This window comes from Oryctolagus cuniculus, chromosome 17 (genome assembly GCF_964237555.1).
Source record: "Oryctolagus cuniculus chromosome 17, mOryCun1.1, whole genome shotgun sequence".
Taxonomy (NCBI): Eukaryota; Metazoa; Chordata; class Mammalia; order Lagomorpha; family Leporidae; genus Oryctolagus; species Oryctolagus cuniculus.
Window position 1 is genome coordinate 1095766 of NC_091448.1, and position 18838 is coordinate 1114603.

General features: G+C 69.2%; 4 protein-coding genes across 6 annotated transcripts; 2 read left to right on the forward strand and 2 right to left on the reverse strand.

The window, feature by feature from the left end:
- Positions 1-744: 744 nt before the first annotated feature.
- Positions 745-5981, reverse strand: CCDC137 (coiled-coil domain containing 137). Its single transcript, XM_051828324.2, has 6 exons — positions 5825-5981; positions 5446-5579; positions 3828-4044; positions 2061-2143; positions 1845-1924; positions 745-1743 (listed from the first exon to the last, which is right to left on the reverse strand). The coding sequence occupies exons 1-6, from the start codon at positions 5929-5931 to the stop codon at positions 1528-1530; spliced, it is 837 nt and encodes a 278-aa protein (XP_051684284.1). The 5' UTR covers positions 5932-5981; the 3' UTR covers positions 745-1527.
- PDE6G (phosphodiesterase 6G) lies at positions 5457-12573 on the forward strand. 2 transcript variants are annotated; one of them, XM_051828319.2, is made up of 4 exons: positions 5457-5598; positions 10603-10822; positions 11811-11851; positions 12116-12573. In XM_051828319.2, the coding sequence occupies exons 2-4, from the start codon at positions 10677-10679 to the stop codon at positions 12190-12192; spliced, it is 264 nt and encodes an 87-aa protein (XP_051684279.1). In that variant the 5' UTR covers positions 5457-5598; positions 10603-10676; the 3' UTR covers positions 12193-12573. The 2 variants fall into 2 exon arrangements, with proteins under 2 accessions (XP_051684279.1, XP_069916258.1); XM_070060157.1 differs by lacking the exon at positions 5457-5598 and adding an exon at positions 9949-10082.
- OXLD1 (oxidoreductase like domain containing 1) lies at positions 6012-7139 on the forward strand. Of its 2 annotated transcripts, none has more exons than XM_051828318.2 (2): positions 6012-6167; positions 6677-7139. In XM_051828318.2, the coding sequence occupies exons 1-2, from the start codon at positions 6107-6109 to the stop codon at positions 7078-7080; spliced, it is 465 nt and encodes a 154-aa protein (XP_051684278.1). In that variant the 5' UTR covers positions 6012-6106; the 3' UTR covers positions 7081-7139. The 2 variants fall into 2 exon arrangements, with proteins under 2 accessions (XP_051684278.1, XP_051684277.1); XM_051828317.2 differs by having other exon boundaries at positions 6070-6163; positions 6673-7139.
- Positions 12175-17728, reverse strand: TSPAN10 (tetraspanin 10). The gene is made up of 3 exons (XM_070060154.1): positions 17426-17728; positions 15855-16486; positions 12175-14416 (listed from the first exon to the last, which is right to left on the reverse strand). Exons 1-3 carry the CDS (start codon positions 17459-17461, stop codon positions 14068-14070), a joined length of 1017 nt encoding a protein of 338 aa, XP_069916255.1. The 5' UTR covers positions 17462-17728; the 3' UTR covers positions 12175-14067.
- Between the last annotated feature and the right edge of the window lie 1110 nt (positions 17729-18838).

An 18838-nucleotide genomic window follows, 5' to 3' on the forward strand; every position in this document is an offset into this window, starting at 1 on the left:
GTGTAGTGGGTAAAGCTGCCGCCTGCAGTGCCGGCATCCCGTATGGGTGCTGGTTCCAGTCCTGGCTACTCCCCTCCCGATCCAGCTCTCTGCTGTGGCCGGTAAGGCAGGTAGAGGATGGCCAAGTGCTGGGCCCTGCACCCGCGTGGGAGACCTGGAAGAAGCTCCTGGCTTTGCATTGGCCCAGCCCTGGTCGTTGCAGCCATCTGGGGAACAAACTGGAGGATGGAGGACACCCCTCTCTCTTGCTGTCACTCTGCCTTTCGAATAAATACTGTTAGGTGAGTGACAGAGGCAGAGAGATCTTCCATCCGCTGGTTCACTCCCCAGATGGCTACAATAGTTGGAGCCGTGCTGATCAGAAGCCAGGAGCCTCTGCCAGGTCTCCCACACAGGTGCAGGGGCCCAAGCACGTGGGGGTCTTCTACTGCCTTCTCAGACCACAGCAGAGCTGGATCAGAAGCGCGGCACTCGGGCCTGTAACCAGCACCCACGTGGAATGCCGGCGCACTGGGCCCAGGGCCTCAACCCTTCAGGTCCCAGTCGTCTGCTTTGCTGGGGGTGTGTGGTGGTATGAGAAGGCCAGGGTGGGGGCGGCTTTGGTCAGAGGGGAGGGCCCAGCCCGCCAGTCTCCAGGGGAAGCCGCAGGTCCTGCCTCCTGGCTGCACGGCCCATGTCACTGCCAGGTGCCCTCCCCCAGCCCCCCGTGAGGCGCGTGGCCGACACTCCCAGCACGAGACAGGCTAGCACAGAGCACACAGCCTCTTTAATCTGTCCCACAGGCTGCAGCAGCCTTCAGCGATGGCCCAGGGACCCGGGGGAGTCTGCTGTTCACAGCCGGCTGCAGCCACTCACGGCCCTGTAGGAACACGAGCACCCACAGAAGGGGGCCCTGCAAGGCCAGTGCAGGCCCCTGTGACGCTGCGGGGAGCAGAGGCAGGCCTCACTCCCACTCCTGGCCGCTGTGCAGGCGCCCGGCACCGTGGGGCGTGCTGCCGGCTTGGAGACGGTCCCCGGTGTCAGGGTCAAGGCTGCCGAGTGCCGAGTCCAGGCGTTCCCCAGCTGAGGGTGAGGGTGTAGAGTCCCAGCCACGCCTACGGCCAGCTGTCCACTCTGCGTGCGGAGCGGCGCCCAGTGGCATCCTCAGAACGGGGCTGAGGTCTGGCTGTGCTGTGAGGCCTCTGGCCAGCTCTGGGTGCCTCCCCCGAGCAGGGCTGACTCGCGAGCCTCTGCCACACGCGCTGACCCCAGTCACCAGTCCAGGGGCAGAGTCCTGCGACGGGCAACGGGCATGCCCTGAAGTGCGTGGGCTGTGTTGGCCTGGACTTTGCTTCAGAACAAAGCTGGGAACCACACCAGGCTCTAGACACTGCCCCCACGGGACATGTGGCGTGAGATCCGGGCCCATGGATGGTCACTGCGGCAGGGCAGCCTTCAGTGTGGAGAGCTGGGGCAGCGCCCTGCATCCCCAGTGTCCGGGGGCAGAGCCCTGCATCCCCGGTGTCCGGGGGCCCTGCTGCCCCACTGTCAGTGAAGTGGCTCCCGCTTCTGGGGAACAGGGCCGCGTGGCCGTGCAGGCTGTGGCCCCTGCCGCGGCTGCTTCTGCTGCTTCAGCGCTCTGTAGGCCTGCACGGCCCGCTCCCTCTCCGCCCTGATGATGCGCTCCCGGGCCAGCGAGCTGCGCAGGGGCTGGGGCACTCCGGGGCTCAAGAGCGAACTCAGCATCAGCGACTTCTTGCCAGGCTGAGAAGACAGGGAGGCCGAGGCCAGCTGAGCAGAGAGCCCGGCCCGCCCCACGGCGCGCTCACCAGCCCCGGCCTCCCTCTCCCGGCCACGCCCCGTACCTCCTCCTGGCCAATGCTCTTCCGGGGCTTGGCAGTCAGCTCCGGGGGCTGCAGGACGACCTCACCGAACTTCACCGTATCTGGGGGCAGAGGAGACGGAGGCCTGCTGCCCACAGCCCGCACGGGCCTGGCACCCAGAGCCCCTGCCTGCCCACTGCCCACACCGGCCCGCTGCGCCCCCTGGTGGCGGCCGGCCCAGGGCTGGGGCAGAGCTACCTCGGAGCAGCTCCAGCTCCAGCCGGTCGGCAGCCTGGTCCTCCCTCCGCTGCCGGACCTTATCCAGACGCCGCCTCTGGAACCTGGGAAAGCAAGCGGGGTGTGGTTCCGACGTTCACGGCTCGTGGGCCCCGGGAAGCAGGCTCTGCACTCAACAGGCCCCTGCCAAGGAGACCGCCCATGAGGGAACCTGGGGCGTGGGGAGAGCCAGGGCCGTGGCGGGGGGAGGGCCCAGCTGCAAGTGCCCGTCACACCGCGGGTTCTCTGGCGCAGCCCCGCCCGCCCCGTGGGGTCCAGCTGTCTGGGCTGGGGCTTCTGTGAGTGACGGGCTCTGCAGGGTGGACCCGGGCCTCACAGCCTCTGAGGGTCAGGAAGCTGTGTTTCCACGAGCAGAAGGGGACACACAGCAGTGGCAATTTTTCCTTGTGTGGAAAGGCAGTGACAGACAGAAGCGGTTCTCTCCCAAATGCCGCCACCGCTGGGACTGGGCCGCACCAACGCCGGGATCAGAGCCATCCTGGTCGCCCACGTGGTGCCGGGGCCTCGCCTGCTGCACTCAGGCAGGCGTCCCAGGGCAGCTCGACCATGCCACCCCCCCACCCTGTTAACATTTATTTACTTCGAAGTCAGAGCTGCAGGGAGTTTCCAGCTGCCGGGTCACTCCCTGATGGCTGCAACGGCCAGGGCTGGGCCAGGCCAACGCCAGGAGCGTCACCGGGGCCGCAGGTGAGCCGCCGGGCCTGACGCACCCGGGCCGCCCTGCGCTCCTAGGCCATCAGGGAGCTGAATGGAGTGGGGCAGCCGGGACGTGAATCGGCACCCCCACGGGCCGCCGGCGGCTCTGCCTGTTGCAGCCCCACGCCAGCCCCCTCTGCCCATTCCTGACGAAAGCTTCGGCCGGTTCACCTGAGGGCGGGGCTGTCTCAGAACGCCCCTGCCGGGGCAGGCGCCGTGGTGCCGTGCGTGACGCCTGTGTCCTGTGTCAGTCACAGCTCTGCTTCCCGTCCAGTCCCTGCTAATGCATCTGGGACAGCAGCGCAGACGGCCCCGACGCCCGGGCCTGGCCACCCGCATGGGAAAGACGGAGCTCCTGGCCTCCGGCTTTGGCCAGGACCAGCCCTGGCTGTCGCAGCCGTTTAAGGAGTGAGCGGCAGATGGAGGATCTGTCTCTCCGCCTTCCGAATGTATAAATAAAGCAGCCCAGGGGAGTTCTCGTAGGAACACCGCCCGCCCGCCCACAGGCTGGGAGGTGGCCCCTGTGGTGGCCGCACCATGCTGAGGGGCCGTGCAAGGACCCCCCTGGATGTCACTGACCCAAGGCCGTGGTCCAGAATGCGCCCAGATAGCACCAGTCAGAGCCCCAGCGCAGGGCCCGACGGGAGCCACACGTCAGCCTCGCCCCATGCTGGTCCCGGCACAGAGAGCACCCTCTCGCCTCACCTGCCCACAGCAGCCCACGTACAAGGGTGACTGGTGGTGAGCCCGATGGCTCTTCCAGCAGAGGCAGAGACGGAGCCACTGACCCTGCCCCAGGGCTCCCTGTCCCGGGGAGACAGAGTCCCCGCTGACCCTGCCCGGGGGAGACAGAGCCCCCGCTGACCCTGCCCCGGGGAGACAGAGCCCCCGCTGACCCTGCCCCGGGGAGACGCAGAGCCCCCGCTGACCCTGTCCCAGGGAGACGCAGAGTCTCCGCTGACCCTGCCCCGGGGAGACAGAGCCCCCGCTGACCCTGCCCCGGGGAGACGCAGAGCCCCAGCCCCCACTCACGCTTTCTTGCGCTCAGACTTCTTGGCTGGCACCTGCACCTCTGGGCGCCGGGCGGCCTGGTTCTTGGTGAGGAACAGCACGTGCTGGGCCTCCTGCTCCATGCGCTGGACGTAGGCCCTGTCCGACTCCCACTTCCTCCGCTTGAACTTGGGCACGGGGATGTCGGGCTCCTCTCCTTTCGCTTCCTGCTCTAACGTCTTCTTGAAGGTCGCCTGGGCTGAGGACACAGCGGAGCCTCAGAAGAGGTGCGGCGGGCCAGGCGGGGCCGCGGAGGGTGGACTCAGCCCAACCCCAGCGGCTGACGGGGACCTGAGATGCCCACCTCAGGCATCCCCGGGGAAGTGACCCCACGCCCACCACAGCGGGGCTGCACCGGAAGCCAGAGCCTCCCAGACGACCGGGTTCCGCACAGGCCCCGGGGCGCAGCTGTGTGGGCCTGTGGAGCCCACACGGGGACCCCGGAAAGTGCAGACTCGGCCACGCCACACAGGATGAAGCGCAGGTGAGCCTCTGCGCCAGGGGAAGGCGGCAGTCCCCCCGGGGAGTGCGCAGCGGCCGGTGCGGTCAGGAGCCGGGGCAGGCAGGGGCAGGCAGGGGCATGCAGGGGCAGGCGAGGGCAGGCGAGGGCAGGCAGGGGCAGGCGAGGGCAGGCGGGGAGAGGCGGGGTGAGGTAGGGGCAGGCAGGGAGAGGCAGGGGCAGGTAGATGCAGGCAGGGAGAGGCGGAGAGAGGCAGGGGCAGGCGGGGAGAGGTGGGGAGAGGCAGGGGCCGGTGGGGTCAGGAGCCGGGGCAGGCAGGGGCAGGCAGGGAGAGGCAGGGGCAGGTAGATGCAGGCAGGGAGAGGTGGGGAGAGGCAGGGGCAGGCGGGGAGAGGTGAGGAGAGGCAGGGGCAGGTAGATGCAGGCAGGGAGAGGCAGAGAGAGGCAGGGGCAGGCAGGGAGAGGTGGGGAGAGGCAGGGGCAGGCGGGGAGAGGTGAGGAGAGGCAGGGGCAGGTAGATGCAGGCAGGGAGAGGTAAGGAGAGGCAGGGGCAGGCGGGGAGAGGTGAGGAGAGGCAGGGGCAGGTAGATGCAGGCAGGGAGAGGCGGGGAGAGGCAGGGGCAGGCGGGGAGAGGTGAGGAGAGGCAGGGGCAGGTAGATGCAGGCAGGGAGAGGCAGGGGCAGGCGGGGAGAGGTGAGGAGAGGCAGGGGCAGGTAGATGCAGGCAGGGAGAGGCAGAGAGAGGCAGGGGCAGGCGGGGAGAGGTGAGGAGAGGCAGGGGCAGGTAGATGCAGGCAGGGAGAGGCAGAGAGAGGCAGGGGCAGGGTGTGAGTTCACATTCTTTAACTATTCACCCCAAACACGGGGCAAACTCCGAGAGCCAGCCCCTCCACGACACCAGCCCCAGCGGGCAGCAAACCACGCACACAGTGGTGGACACCAGTCCCCAACTGACGGAGTAGCAGAGGCCGGGGCCCTGCGGAGCACCCCGGCTCCTGGCCAGCCGCATCCCTGCATCCCTGCGCACTCCCTCCAGCCACGCCCCTGCCTGAAGCCGGCCTGGGACACCCCCGGGGGCGGCTCAGCGGCTGGGCCTCCGTTCCCGTCTCTCCGGGAACCGAGAACTGGGCCCGCGCCCACCCTGCTTCCTCCTCTTCTTGTTACTGAGCGGGGCCTTCATCTCCTGGCGGCTCCTCATGATCTCGCGGAGCCGGAAGGGGATGTCCTGCTGGTCCGCGCCCTCGGGCCGGGAGTTGACCTTCGTCCGCGGCTTGCTGGGAAGGAGAGCCCGAGGTGAGGCCGCGCCGCGGGAGAGGCCGAGGGCAGGGGCGGGCCCCCGTCTGTCCCGGCCCGAGCCCGTCCCTCGGCGGCTTCCTCGCAGGGCGCCAGCGACACAGGCGCCATCCCCTGCCCCCGGCCCGGGACCACGCCATCCCAGTGCGCGCTCCATTCGTTCAACTGATGTTCGCGGGCCGCGGGCACGAGGGGCAGCGGCCTAGAGGGGGCCCCGGGCACCCACCTGCGCCGCTTCCCCTGCGGGAGCCGCTGCCGCGCCCGCGGCCGGCCGGAGCGCCCGCATCCCGCCTTGCCCGCCGGCGCCGCGGCCGCCCCCCGAGCCCGGGCCATCTCCAGCCCCGGCGCGTCCGGAGCGAAGCCGCTTCCGCCCCGCTGCAGGTCCCGCCCCACTTCCGCTTCCTGCGCTGCACCCCGCGCTCATTGGAGCGACGCGGCTCCCTGGCGGCCCTCGATTGGCCGAGGCGGCCGCCGCTCAAGGCTCCCGCGGTCCCAGAGCCGGCGCGCAATGGCGCTGGGGAGGGTGGCGGCCGGAGGCCCAGCGGCGGCTGCGGTGGCCCGCTCGGCAAGTGTCCCCGCGGCGGCGGCGGGGTGGCAGGGCAGGGCAGCAGGGCGCCGCGGGCCGGGCTGGACCCGGCTCCCGGGCGGGGGGACGCGGCCGGCGCCCTCGGCCCAGCTGCACCTGAAGTGGGACGGTCTGGGGCCACCCGTGCTCGTTCCGCGAGCGTGGCCGTGATCCGGGAGGCGCGCGTCTGGAGATGTCTGTCGGTGGCCTGTGCCGCGGAGTAGATGAGCGGGGGAGGGGGCCCCGAAGGCCCGCGTTGGACGGAGGGTGGGATGGCCGGAGAGGCCTGGGCTGCTGTGACAGGGAGACGGGGGTCGGGGTGGGCTCAGCGGCCGCCACTCGTGTCTACAAGCGCTGCACCCGCGGTGCTGGGCCCCCACCTGCACCCCGCTCGGTCCAGCCGGCCCGAGGCCACCGCCCAGGGCAGGAGGGCTGAGATGTCCCTGGGCAGGCGAGGCCGGTACCGGCTTCCCAGAGACTCACCCGTTTGTCTGCCCCCCTCCCCGCAGGGAGCACTCTGGCTCTGCAGCTGGGCCTGCGCCCAGCGACTTCTCAGGAGCAGCCGGGTCCTCCTCGGGCACCGTGCACAAGTCCCAGCTCCTGATGGCCACAGGACGCTGGGGACGGAGCCCGTGGAGGCTGGAGCAGGTGCCGCCAGGCAGCCCGAGGCCTCCCTGCCCAGCGGAAAGCCCTCAGAGCCCCCCTACCCTCTGCCGCCTGATCTCCAGCCGCCCACCAACTGCTGCATGAGCGGCTGCCCCAACTGCGTGTGGGTGGAGTACGCGGACAGGCTGCTGCGGCATTACCGGGACGGCGGGCAGAGGGCCCTGGCCGCCCTGGACCGGCACGTGGCCGACGAGAACCTCAAGGCCTTCCTCAGGACGGAGATCCAGCTGCGCTCCAGCGGTGCAGGCTGAGCCGGGCCAGACCACCGTGCACCTGTGCCTGCCTGAGAATAAACCGGCTGCGTGCTGTTTCTGCTTTGTTGTCTGGGGCGAGAGGCAGAGCCGTGGACCTGCGGTCACGCCAGCCTGGGGTCTCCTCCGTGCCGGGGCCAGCGCCTCAGGGGTCCTGCCAGGCTCGGCCCTGCCCACAGCAAGCAGCAAAGCCCCCAGTGGGCAGCCTGGGCAGGGCCCCTGAGCCCCTGCCTGCTCCTGGGGAGATGCACCTCCCCTCCCACCAGCCAGGCTGCGGCCCCCTCCGCCGAGGCTCCCCAGGCGGTTGTGAGTTTGGGGTTTAGGGGGCTTGGACCAGGAGTCCTGGGGAGTTAGTTCCAGAACCTTTCTCCCAGCAGTTTTTTTATTTATTTAATATAAAAGAGAGAGAGACAGGCATTTTGGTGTAGCGGGTAAAGCCACCACCCACAGTGCTGGCATCCCATACAGGCCCTGGTTCCAGATCCAGCAGCTCCACTTCCTGTCCTGGAAAGGCAGCCAAAGACAGCCCAGGTGCTGGGGCCCTGCACCCACGTGGGAGACCCGGATGGAGCTCCTGGCTCCTGGCTTCAGCCTGGCCCAGCCCGAGTTGTTGTGGCCATTTGGGGAGTGAACCAGCAGGTGGAAGACTTCTCTCTGTGTCTCTCCTCGTCTCTAGCTCTGCCTTTCAACTAAATAAAAAATAAATCATTAAAAAAAAAAAAGGCAGAGGGACAAAGAACGTTCATCCATGGGTTCTTCCCAAATACCCATGACAGCCAGGCCGAAGCCAGGGGCCTTGAACTCCATCCGGGTCTCCCACTGGCCCTCGGTACTGGAGTCATCACCTGGGACACCCAAAGCCCAGCCCCTCCCGGCAGCTCTGAGCTCAGGTGACTGGTGGCCTGGTCGGGGCCGGGGTTGGAGGTGCTTGTCCCTCGTTTGTCTCCTGGGAAGCCAGCAAGGGGAGAGAGGTGACAAGGCCCACTAGACGTCTGGTCAGGCCCCGCTTAGGGCACCTGCGTCACCCCTGCAGTGCCGGTGGGGGCCACTCTGCTGTGGATTCGGCTCCCTGCTCGTGCCGAGTGACGGCGGCTGATGGCCCACGTCAGACCCAGATTGAGAGCTGGGCTCCGGCTCCGGCTGATCCGGCCTCCGTGCTGCAGGCTTCCGGGGGCTGAAGCAGTAGAGGGAACGTGCCTGTGTCTGCCTTTCCAATGAGTAAGAATGGAAGTCTTTCAAAAGGCGGACCGAAAGGGACGGGGAGCCCAGGACAGCCTCTGGAGCCACCTGCCTCTGTCTGGCAGACGGCGGCCTCAGGGCAGGGCGTCCACCGTCCCCCAGGCCCCTGGCTGCACCTGAGCCCCTCTGCCCACCCCAGAGTCCCTGAGGGAGTGCCCCCCCCGGGGGGGGGCCTGCACAGTCTCATCCGTGGTGTCAGCAAGGAGAGTCCTAATCCACTTAGCCAGGCAGGATAAATGCTCGGGCAGTCACCGCTGAGCCAGGGCCGCCGCCGCCGCTCCTGCCCCGCTGCGGTGAGTAGTGCCACCTGCCCCTTCCCTGCACCGGGGCTCGGGGCTCTGGGCTCGGAGTGCAGAAGTGCCCCAGGGCGCTGTTCCTGCGAGGGAACCCCGGGCCGCCAAGACGACAGTTTCCGTGGGGATGGCATTCGATGGTTGGAGCTCAGACGGGGGTGGGTGCCATGGGGCGTGAGCACCCAGGACCCCCGAGTCCTGGAGCTCAGATGGGGGTGGGTGCCATGGGGCGTGAGCACCCAGGACCCCCGAGTCCTGGAGCTCAGACGGGGGTGGGTGCCATGGGGCGTGAGCACCCAGGACCCCCGAGTCCTGCAGCTCAGATGGGGGTGGGTGCCATGGGGCGTGAGCACCCAGGACCCCCGAGTCCTGCAGCTCAGACGGGGGTGGGTGCCATGGGGCGTGAGCACCCAGGACCCCCGAGTCCTGGAGCTCAGACGGGGGTGGGTGCCATGGGGCGTGAGCACCCAGGACCCCCGAGTCCTGGAGCTCAGACGGGGGTGGGTGCCATGGGGCGTGAGCACCCAGGACCCCCGAGTCCTGGAGCTCAGACGGGGGTGGGTGCCATGGGGCGTGAGCACCCAGGACCCCCGAGTCCTGGAGCTCAGACGGGGGTGGGTGCCATGGGGCGTGAGCACCCAGGACCCCCCGAGTCCTGGAGCTCAGACGGGGGTGGGTGCCATGGGGCGTGAGCACCCAGGACCCCCGAGTCCTGGAGCTCAGACGGGGGTGGGTGCCATGGGGCGTGAGCACCCAGGACCCCCGAGTCCTGGAGCTCAGACGGGGGTGGGTGCCATGGGGGTGAGCACCCAGGACCCCCGAGTCCTGGAGCTCAGACGGGGGTGGGTGCCATGGGGCGTGAGCACCCAGGACCCCCGAGTCCTGGAGCTCAGACGGGGGTGGGTGCCATGGGGCGTGAGCACCCAGGACCCCCGAGTCCTGGAGCTCAGACGGGGGTGGGTGCCATGGGGCGTGAGCACCCAGGACCCCCGAGTCCTGGAGCTCAGACGGGGGTGGGTGCCATGGGGCGTGAGCACCCAGGACTCCCAAGTCCTGGTCCCTCCCAAGGGCAGGGCTGGCCAGCCCTGTCAGAGCCGACCTCTCAGGACAGGGCCACTTGCCCATGCCGCCTGGCAAAAGAGCAGTGACCAAGGCTCCCCACAAGACCAGGGGCAAGAAAGGGGACCCCGAGAGGTGGTTTCTGGGGTGTTGTGTGTGAGTGAGGGGAACGGTGGCCCTGTCTGTGCCCCAGAGCCGTGCGGCACGTGGGGCTTACCCAGTCCCCAGGAGATTACAGGTGTCATCCCCCTCCATGGTAATAGGCTTAGGGCTGCCCTTGGCCCAGGTCACTGGGGCTTAGGGCATCTGGGGAGAGGCTCAGGGGACAGAGCCGTCACCTGCCCACGGTGCCAGGACAGCCTCAGCAGGAGGGCGCGCGCTCCTGGGCTGCTATTCACCAGCACGGCACAGGTGTGGCACGAGGGACAGCTAACGCCCATCCACAGCCAGGGTGCGGGCCAGTGCCTGGCAAGAGCGGATAGATCTGGCCTGGGGGCACAGCCACGGCTGGGTGGGCTGGGGCAAGGCCTCCCCCGGGGACCTGGAGGGTGGGCAGCCCTAAGAACAGCAAGGCTGGACCGGGTGAGGCTTTGCACAGCAAGTGGTTGGGTTCAGACGCCAATCACCCCTCTGTCCAGGGGGGATGCAGGCACCAAGGGGTCCTCCGTGGGAAGCCAGGGTTTGGACCTGTCCTGGGCCAGGAGAAGGGTTTGGTGTGGGCAGCAGTGAGGGCAGTGGGGGCACAGGGCTAGGTGGGAGCGGGGTCCTCCACGGGGGAGCCGGGCCGGGCGGAGGAAGGAGGGTCCCGGCAGGTGCCCGTCATGCTGGAGGGTGGCAAGGCTCTCCTCTCGGCCCCTCTGCTCCGGTGGGCTGAGGTCCAGGGCTGTGGCGGAAGCAGGGGCTGACCGGGCCCCACCTGCTCTGCCCACAGCCGCATGAGGAGTCCAGCCTGGGACAAGAGAATCCAGACACGAAGGGTCCTGCGGTGTCTCTGCCAGCCTCACCATGAGCCTGGAGCCACCCAAGGCAGAGATCCGCTCGGCCACCAGGGTGATCGGAGGGCCTGTCACCCCCAGGAAGGGGCCCCCCAAGTTTAAGCAGCGGCAAACCAGGCAGTTCAAGAGCAAGCCCCCCAAAAAGGGCGTCCAGGGGTAAGCAAAGCTGGGGGAGGGGAGGCAATCCCTCCCCTCCAGGCGACACCTGCAGGTGGGGAGGACTGGGGGGGGCTGAGGTGGCCCCATCCTCATCACAGGCACAGGGAGGTTCCTGGGGCCTGATGGGGCGGAGACGGGGGAGGAGGATTGGGGGCCCTGACACTTCTACATGCTGGTGACAAGGAAAGCACGCAGCCACCTCCGCACCCGGGCAGGTGCCCACCCCTGCACCGGGCCCCCCCCGCCCCTGCACTGGTCACCCAATCGTCCCTGCACCCGGGCCCCCTCCTGCCCCTGCACTGGTCACCCAATCGTCCCTGCACCCGGGCCCCCTCCTGCCCCTGCACCCGGGCTCCCTTCTGCCCCTGCACCTGGGCCCCCTCCTGCCCCTGCACCCGGGCCCCCTCCTGTCCCTGCACCCGGGCCCCCTCCTGTCCCTGCACCCGGGCCCCCTCCTGCCCCTGCACCCGGGCCCCCTCCTGTCCCTGCACTGCTCACCCAGTCGTCCCTGCACCCGGGCCCCCTCCTGTCCCTGCACTGCTCACCCAGTCGTCCCTGCACCCGGGCCCCCTCCTGTCCCTGCACCCGGGCCCCCTCCTGCCCCTGCACCCGGGCCCCCTCCTGTCCCTGCACCCGGGCCCCCTCCTGCCCCTGCACCCGGGCCCCCTCCTGTCCCTGCACCCGGGCCCCCTCCTGTCCCTGCACCCGGGCCCCCTCCTGTCCCTGCACCCGGGCCCCCTCCTGCCCCTGCACCCGGGCCCCCTCCTGTCCCTGCACCCGGGCCCCCTCCTGCCCCTGCACCCGGGCCCCCTCCTGTCCCTGCACCCGGGCCCCCTCCTGTCCCTGCACCCGGGCCCCCTCCTGCCCCTGCTCCCCCTTCTCAGGACTCAGTCGTCCTCAGGTAGCAGACTCGTCCCCGCCCCCAGGGGAGGGGCCCGCGGGGTCCTGCTCTCAGGCCTTCTCCCTGACTACACTGTCCTTGCAGGTTTGGGGACGACATCCCCGGCATGGAAGGCCTGGGAACAGGTAGGACGGCCACAGCCCGGGCCCACTGTGCCCCACAGCCCCCAGCCCTCCCCGCCTTTCCGAGGGCCCCTCCAGTGCCCCCGTCACTCCCCAGCACCAAGCTTCAGTTCCACGGATGAGACAGTCCCCAGTGTTCCTGGGAGGGGGACCCTGCCCTGGGCTCTGCTCTGTGGCCTTTGAACCCACAGTCTCCATGGGAGCCACGGGGGCAGGGGTGGCCCCGGCCTGGCTGGGGGTCCTCCTGACGCACGGCGCCCTCTGCAGACATCACCGTCATCTGCCCCTGGGAGGCCTTCAACCACCTGGAGCTGCACGAGCTGGCGCAGTACGGCATCATCTAGTGCCAGACCCCGGCCAGGCCTGGGCCACCCCCCTGCCTGCTTCCAACCCCACCCAGGATTCCTGTAGAGGAGCCCCCGCCCAGCCCAGATGGCACGTGGAGGGGGGCAGTGACCTCCGGCCTCCAGACCCTCCCCCGCCCCGCCTACCTTGGGAGACACCGGCCCACCCCTCGGGACTGCAGGGGGCGGTAGAGGAGCAGGGCGGGGCCCTGTCCTGGTGTCTGGGCGACCAGCGGCTCCGCCTCTGCAGCCCCTCCCAGCTGGGCACCCTAGGGTGGGACGTGGTGGTTGGGGGTCCTGGGGGCATTGGGGACTGGTTGAGGCCCTCCCACACCACCCACTGTTGCTGACCCTGTCCCAGAAATAAAATTGTCCTGCTCATCCGGGCATGCGTGGGGGACGGCCGCTTGGGCGGGAGCCAGGGGAGGAAGACACAGGGTGGTGGGTGGTGGGCAAGAGAGCTGGCCAGGCACGGTGGGGGGCAGGTGGAAAACCCATCAGAGCGTGCGCCTCACTGAACCTCAGCTGTGATGGCCCTGGACACGTCCAAGCAGCCCACACGCACTCCCAGTGGGCACCGTGCTGGCCACCAAGAAGGTGGGACTGGACACGGCCCACAGACGCCTCTCGCCATGAGGCGGGATCATCATCCCCACCTCACAAGTGAGGACATGGAGAAGCAGAGAGAGGGGCAGTGTGTCCACCTGCCCCCGGGAGCTGTCCACCTGCCCCTGGGAGCTGTGCACCTGCCCCCACGGAGCTGTCCACCTGCCCCTGGGAGCTGTCCACCTGCCCCCGGGAGCTGTCCACCTGCCCCTGGGGAGCTGTCCACCTGCCCCCGGGGAGCTGTGCACACTCCCCCACAGCACATGGTGTCATGCCAAGCGTTCAGGCGCGTGGAGCGTTCACACAGCTGCCACCGGGGTGACTCTTGGAAGGGCCCCTGTGGTCCCACGCGTGTAACAGCTGCAGGCCCACAGGACCCCGTGGTGAGAGGGGGCCCTGGTCCCACGCGTGTGACAGGTGCAGATGGGCCCACAGGACCCCGTGGTGAGAGGGGCCCTGGTCCCACGCGTGTGACAGCTGCAGGCCCACAGGACCCCGTGGTGAGAGGGGCCCCTTGTCCCACGCGTGTGACAGGTGCAGACAGGCCCACAGGACCCCGTGGTGAGAGGGGGCCCTGGTCCCACGCGTGTGACAGCTGCAGGCCCCCAGGACCCCATGGTGAGAGGGGGCCCTGGTCCCACGCGTGTGACAGCTGCAGGCCCCCAGGACCCCGTGGTGAGAGGGGGCCCTGGTCCCACGCGTGTGACAGCTGCAGGCCCACAGGACCCCGTGGTGAGAGGGGGCCCTGGTCCCACGCGTGTGACAGGTGCAGGCCCACAGGACCCCGTGGTGAGAGGGGCCCTGGTGGGCTCGTGGCCCCTGGACGTCTCAGCTCCTCAGCTGCTTCCAAAGACCCTGCCCTTCGCTGCAGGAAGTCTGGCTGTGCCCTTGGCACCCCCAGCGGCCAGGAAACGGGTGGCCAGGGGAGGGGAGGTGCCGGTCTGGGGAGGAGGTGCAGCTGGGTGCCAGGCTCTCGTCCAGGGCCCTGTTCCCAGAGCCAGCTGCCTCTGCCTGGCACCCGCTGCTGGAGGCAGACGGGGCACACACTCGGACCACCGAGGCCTTGCAAGGGGCAGGCAGTGCTGGCCAATCAGGTGCGTCTGGTGGCAAAGGTCTCCAGAAGCCGGAATCAGGCAGCGGCCAGAGTGGGGGTTGCAGCAGGGCCTCGGGAAGCCCCAGAACCAGGAGGGACGTGGACCCTGGGCAGCAGGTTGGGGCAGCCCAGGGGTCTGGGTGGGCTGGAGGGAGAGCAGAGGCCCAGTCCCGGCCTCATCTCCGCTGCTGGGCCGGAGGGAAAGGCAGCCCTGGCTCTGCCGGCTCCCCTTTGCGGACAGCGAGGGCCCTAACCAGCTGCGTGGCCAACAGGAGCTCCACGCCCTGGACCACCACAACCGCAATCAGGAAGCCGCCCAGGGCCCGCGCGCCGCCTCGCAGCCACTGCCGGAGCGGGGGCCCGCAGCCCCGCAGGTGCACCACGCTCTGAGCCGCCGCCTCCTCCAGGCGCAGCGCCCCGGAGCCGCACTGGTCGTTGACGGAGGCGCCGTCTTCCCAGCGGTCCACGCAGCAGGAGGCCGGGACGCTGCAGGCCCGCGGCCCGCGAGCGCTGCAGTTGAAGTACCTGCAAGAGCCGCTAGGTGTCACTCGCGGGGCCGGTGCCCGCGGTCCCTCGGCTTCCTCGGCCGCGCGCACGCACACACACCCGCAGGTGTGCACACACGCGCACAGACACGGGTGCGTGGCAGGCAGATGCGGTCGCTGCCCTGGCGAGGAGGAAAGTCTTCAGGGAAAAGGCTGACGGGCAGACAGGCGTTTGATGCGGCGAGGAATCCCTGAGGCCGAGCACTGCCGCATCGGAGCGTTCTGCCCGCCTCCCGCTCTGAGTCGCCCGCGGTGGCCGCAGCACTCGTGCCCCGGCGGAGCTGTGCGAGTCCACGCGGACCTGTCCTCGGGCCTTGGGCTCTTAGGAGGAAGAGCCAGGGCCTGGGGGGCTGCACTGGGCCGCAAAGGCAGGGAGGCAGAGAGGGGAGGGTCGCCGGGGTGGCTAAGGAGCGCTGCTCCCGTCACAGCCCCCAGCCCGTCCCGTGGCCTCCCTCGGCCTCACTGTGGGCAGGGGAGGGGGGCAAGGCCTCAGGGAGGCGTGCGTGACGGAGCCCTCGGCTCCCTTCCTGGAGCCACTGGGGCACAGCAGGGCGGACACATGAGGCCTGCCAGGCACAAGGGGCCAGCCCCGCGTCTCCTCTGACCCAGGGCCCTGGGCACACCGGGGAGGGTCCGAGGGGGGAGCCCGCGTGGCCCCGCGTCTCCTCTGACCCAGGGCCCTGGGCACACCGGGGAGGGTCCGAGGGGGGAGCCCGCGTGGCCCCGCGTCTCCTCTGACCCAGGGCCCTGGGCACACCGGGGAGGGTCCGAGGCGGGAGCCCGCGCGTCTCCTCTGACCCAGGGCCCTGGGCACACCCGGGGAGGGTCATAGGAGGGAGCCCACGTCCTCTCTGCTGGGTGTGGCGTGGACAGCAGGTGCTGCTCGGGCCCACCTACCCTTGAGCAGAGCATTAAAAATCGCTACACTGCATCCCTAAATAACCAGCGTTAAATCTCAGGCACACACGCACACTCACACATGGGTGCACACACACGCACGCAGTGCACACGCGCTCGGAGTCCCACGCCAGGATGACACCCTGCTTTAGCCCGATTTTGTGTGAGTGCGTGAGAACACGGAAGTGAGTGCACGTGGGTGTGGTGGGAGTGTGCGCACGCCTGAACACGTGAGACGTGTGCCCGTGTGTGCGTGCATGTGTGTGCATGTGCATGTGTGTGCGCGTGCGTGTGTGCATGTTCACATGTGCGCGTTTATGTTCATTGGGTTGCGTGCATGTGTGTGCACACGTGTGTATGTGTGCACGCGCACGTGTGTTCACGTGCTTGCGTGTGTTCACGTGTGTGCGTGTGTTCACATGTGCGCGTTGTGTGTGTGCATGCGTGTATGTGTGCATGCGCGCGCGCGTGCGGCCTGGCCGCCACCAGGGCCACCCCTCCCCGGCACTCGGCTCACTCACGGGTTCCCCTGCCAGTCCCGGTAGGACGCCGCCCCGCAGCACCGCAGCCCCTGCTGCACTTGGTCCAGGAGGAAGCGCAGGTCCGGGTCGTCCTGGTAGTGAGCGACGGCCACGCGCAGGCTGTGCTGCAGGCCGCTCTGCAGAGGCCCCCAGAGCGCCACCACCAGGGCCCCCGCCAGGGCCTCGAGCAGCAGGAGGGCGAGGACCCCCCAGGAGAAGCAGCGCAGCAGACGGGCGCTCTCACACAGGGCGCCCAGGCAGCCGGCCAGGCTCACGGCGCTGAGTGCCAGCGCCCCCGTCACCAGCCCCAGCATGGGGTCCGCCGGCAGGGGCCGCCCCGGGTCACTCCCCAGAGACCCCTTGACGGCCAGGCCCCAGAGCCCGACGGCCAGGGCCAGCAGGGCCAGCAGGGCAAACAGGAAGTTGGAGAAGAAGGCCAGGCACTTGAGGCAGCCACCCGGCCCGGGGAGGGGGCGGGGCGGGCCTCTCCTGCAGGGCGGCTGCTGGGCCCCGGGGGCACAGGCGCTGTAGCCCCGGAGGACCCTGGCCCTGTCCTCCCAGGACGCCAGACCCGCGCGGCTCGAAGTGGGCGGGCTGTCCACCGAGAGGGGCGGCTCTCGGCCAGCAGCGTCCTGCGGGAGGAAGGGAAACCGGAAGACCACTTGACAGCAAGGACGAAACCCCCCCAGTGGGGGAGGGGCGGGGGCTCGGCGACTGGGCGGTGGGCGCACAGGGGCCTGTGGCTTGTGCGGCCTGGCTCGGGCCCTGGCCCTGGACTGTGGCCCAGCCTCTCTCAGAGCAGAGTGGTGGCCGCACCCTGCAGGGTCCCGGAGGTCTCCTCTGCTCCAGCCACGGGAGGGAGGGGCTGCCGCCCACACTTGCGTGATGGGGTGGGTGGCCCCCTGGTGCAGCTTGGGTGGCCTGGCTGCCTCCATGGGTCTGGGGCAGGTCTGTGGGGTGAGCTTGTGCAGCCTTGGGAGAGACCTCCCCGCCCTGCTGCCCCCACTCTGGGGTGTTCCAGAACCTCCCTGGGAGCCCCACCAAGGGCTGGGCCTTGTGCCAGGCCGGCAGCCGAGGCGGCTGGGAGGGCCCGGCCGGGGGCGCTGCAGGCAGAGACCAGGCCGCCTGGCTCCTCCCAGCTCTCCTGCCGGGACCCCGTTCTGCCGGGGACAGGGTTTCCCACCAGGCGAGGGGCATTAGAGCCAGGGCCACGCAGTGAGGAAGGGTCCCACTCCACCCCGTCTACCAGGACCAGCCGTCTGGGCCTTGCCTGCAGAGCAGAGACGAAGAGGGTGTTTGTCAGCCCCCAGGCCCCAAATCAGAGCAGAAGGCCCAGGCCCCCGGCCACAGGCGGCCAGGCGGGGGCTGCTGGAGGCCAAGGGCGTCCAGCGAGGGGCATTTGCTTCCACTTCTCCCCTGGCCCCAGGGGAGCCATATGCATCCCCCTGAGGCCTGCCTGGGTCCGTGGGGAGGGGTCCTGCTCACTGCAGCCCAGGCCCTAGGCTGACAGGGACGCCCAAAGCGCGGCTCGGGGGAGGCCGGGATTGGGGGGCTCAGGGGCCCTGGCTCACCTGGGGCAGCAGGGGGCTCCTCTCCCACTCCTCCATCGTCAGCTCGGCAGTGGTGCCGCTCAGGCCCAGGGCTGGGGGAGCTGCTGCCAAAGGCGTGGTCGGGTCACGTGAGGAGTCACATTTTGGGGCTTAACGCGGCCACTGCTCATGAGACTGGACGCCTGCAGTGTCTCTGCTTGACCTCGAGTTCCCGGGCCGGGCTGCGGGGGGCTGGGTGCCGCTCCAGGCCATTGCTGCAGGCCCCCGCGTGGGCCCTGTGGCTGCTCCATAAGCCCTCCCGGGGCCGCAGACCCTGAGAACCGGCTCACAACGGCCCAGCGGCCCCCTAGCAGCCCGAGGCCTGGGCGACTCTCCTGCTCCCTCCTCTGCTGTCCACTGCCCAATTGCAGACTTGCTGTGTGTGTGTGTGTGTGTGTGTGTGAGAGAGAGAGAGAGAGAGAGAGAGAGAGATTTAATTTGAAAGGTGGAGTTATCCAGAGAGGGGGAGAGTCAGAGACAGAGAGGTCTTCCATCGCTGGTTCCCGCCCCAGGTGGCTGCGTCAGCCGGGTCTCCCACACGGGCAGCAGGGGCCCAAGCACTTCCTTTGCTGCTTTCCCAGGCTCATTAGTAGGGAGCTGGATTGGAAGTGGAGCAGCCACACACGGACTGTGCCCCTACAGGGTGCCGGCTGAGCCTTCCATGCCACAACGCCGGCCTGTGCTTGCTGGTTTCAAGGCGTGAGCTGAGGGCGGCCCCACCCTCCCTGCTTCTCCAGAGCAGAGCCTTGTCCTGGTCCCCCGTGTCCTGACGCCACGGGTCAGAGTTCAGAGGCTCCCTAATGCGGGGCCCCTCCTGCCTCTGCCTTGGCTGCCTTCCCTGGGCCTCCCTGGCTCCCGCTGGGACCTGTGTGAAGTGTGGGAGGGCAAATCAGAGCTGTCCGGGGCTGGAGGACCCCTGGAGGTCCCTGGGGAAGAGGGAGGGGCCTCCCGGGATCCACCTCGTGCCCCGTCCTGTCTCCCCCACCCCGCCTGCTCTCTGTTTGAGCTTTGGTTCTGTGCCAGGGCTGGGCTGAGCCAGGAGCTGGGAACCCAGTCCAGCTTTCCCCCGTAGGAGACAGGCACTCAGCTACTGAGTCGCTGCCGGCCACCTCCCAGGCCCTGCATTAGCAGCAAGCGGGAGGCCGGAGCCGGAGCCGGAGCCAGAGCCGGAGCTGGAGCCGGAGCCGAGGATCGGAGCCGGGCCACCTGCCTGCTCCTGGGTCCCTGTGACATTCGAGGCCCAGCCTCTTCTCAGCTTCACACATCGTCCTCAGCACCGTCGTCTGCTGCTTCCTGCCCCAAATGGCCTGGATCCCTTGCACCCGTGTTGTCCCCGGCTGTGCCGTGCTCAGCCGGATGCCCCCAAGCCCGTGTCCAGCTTCAGGCCACCGACTC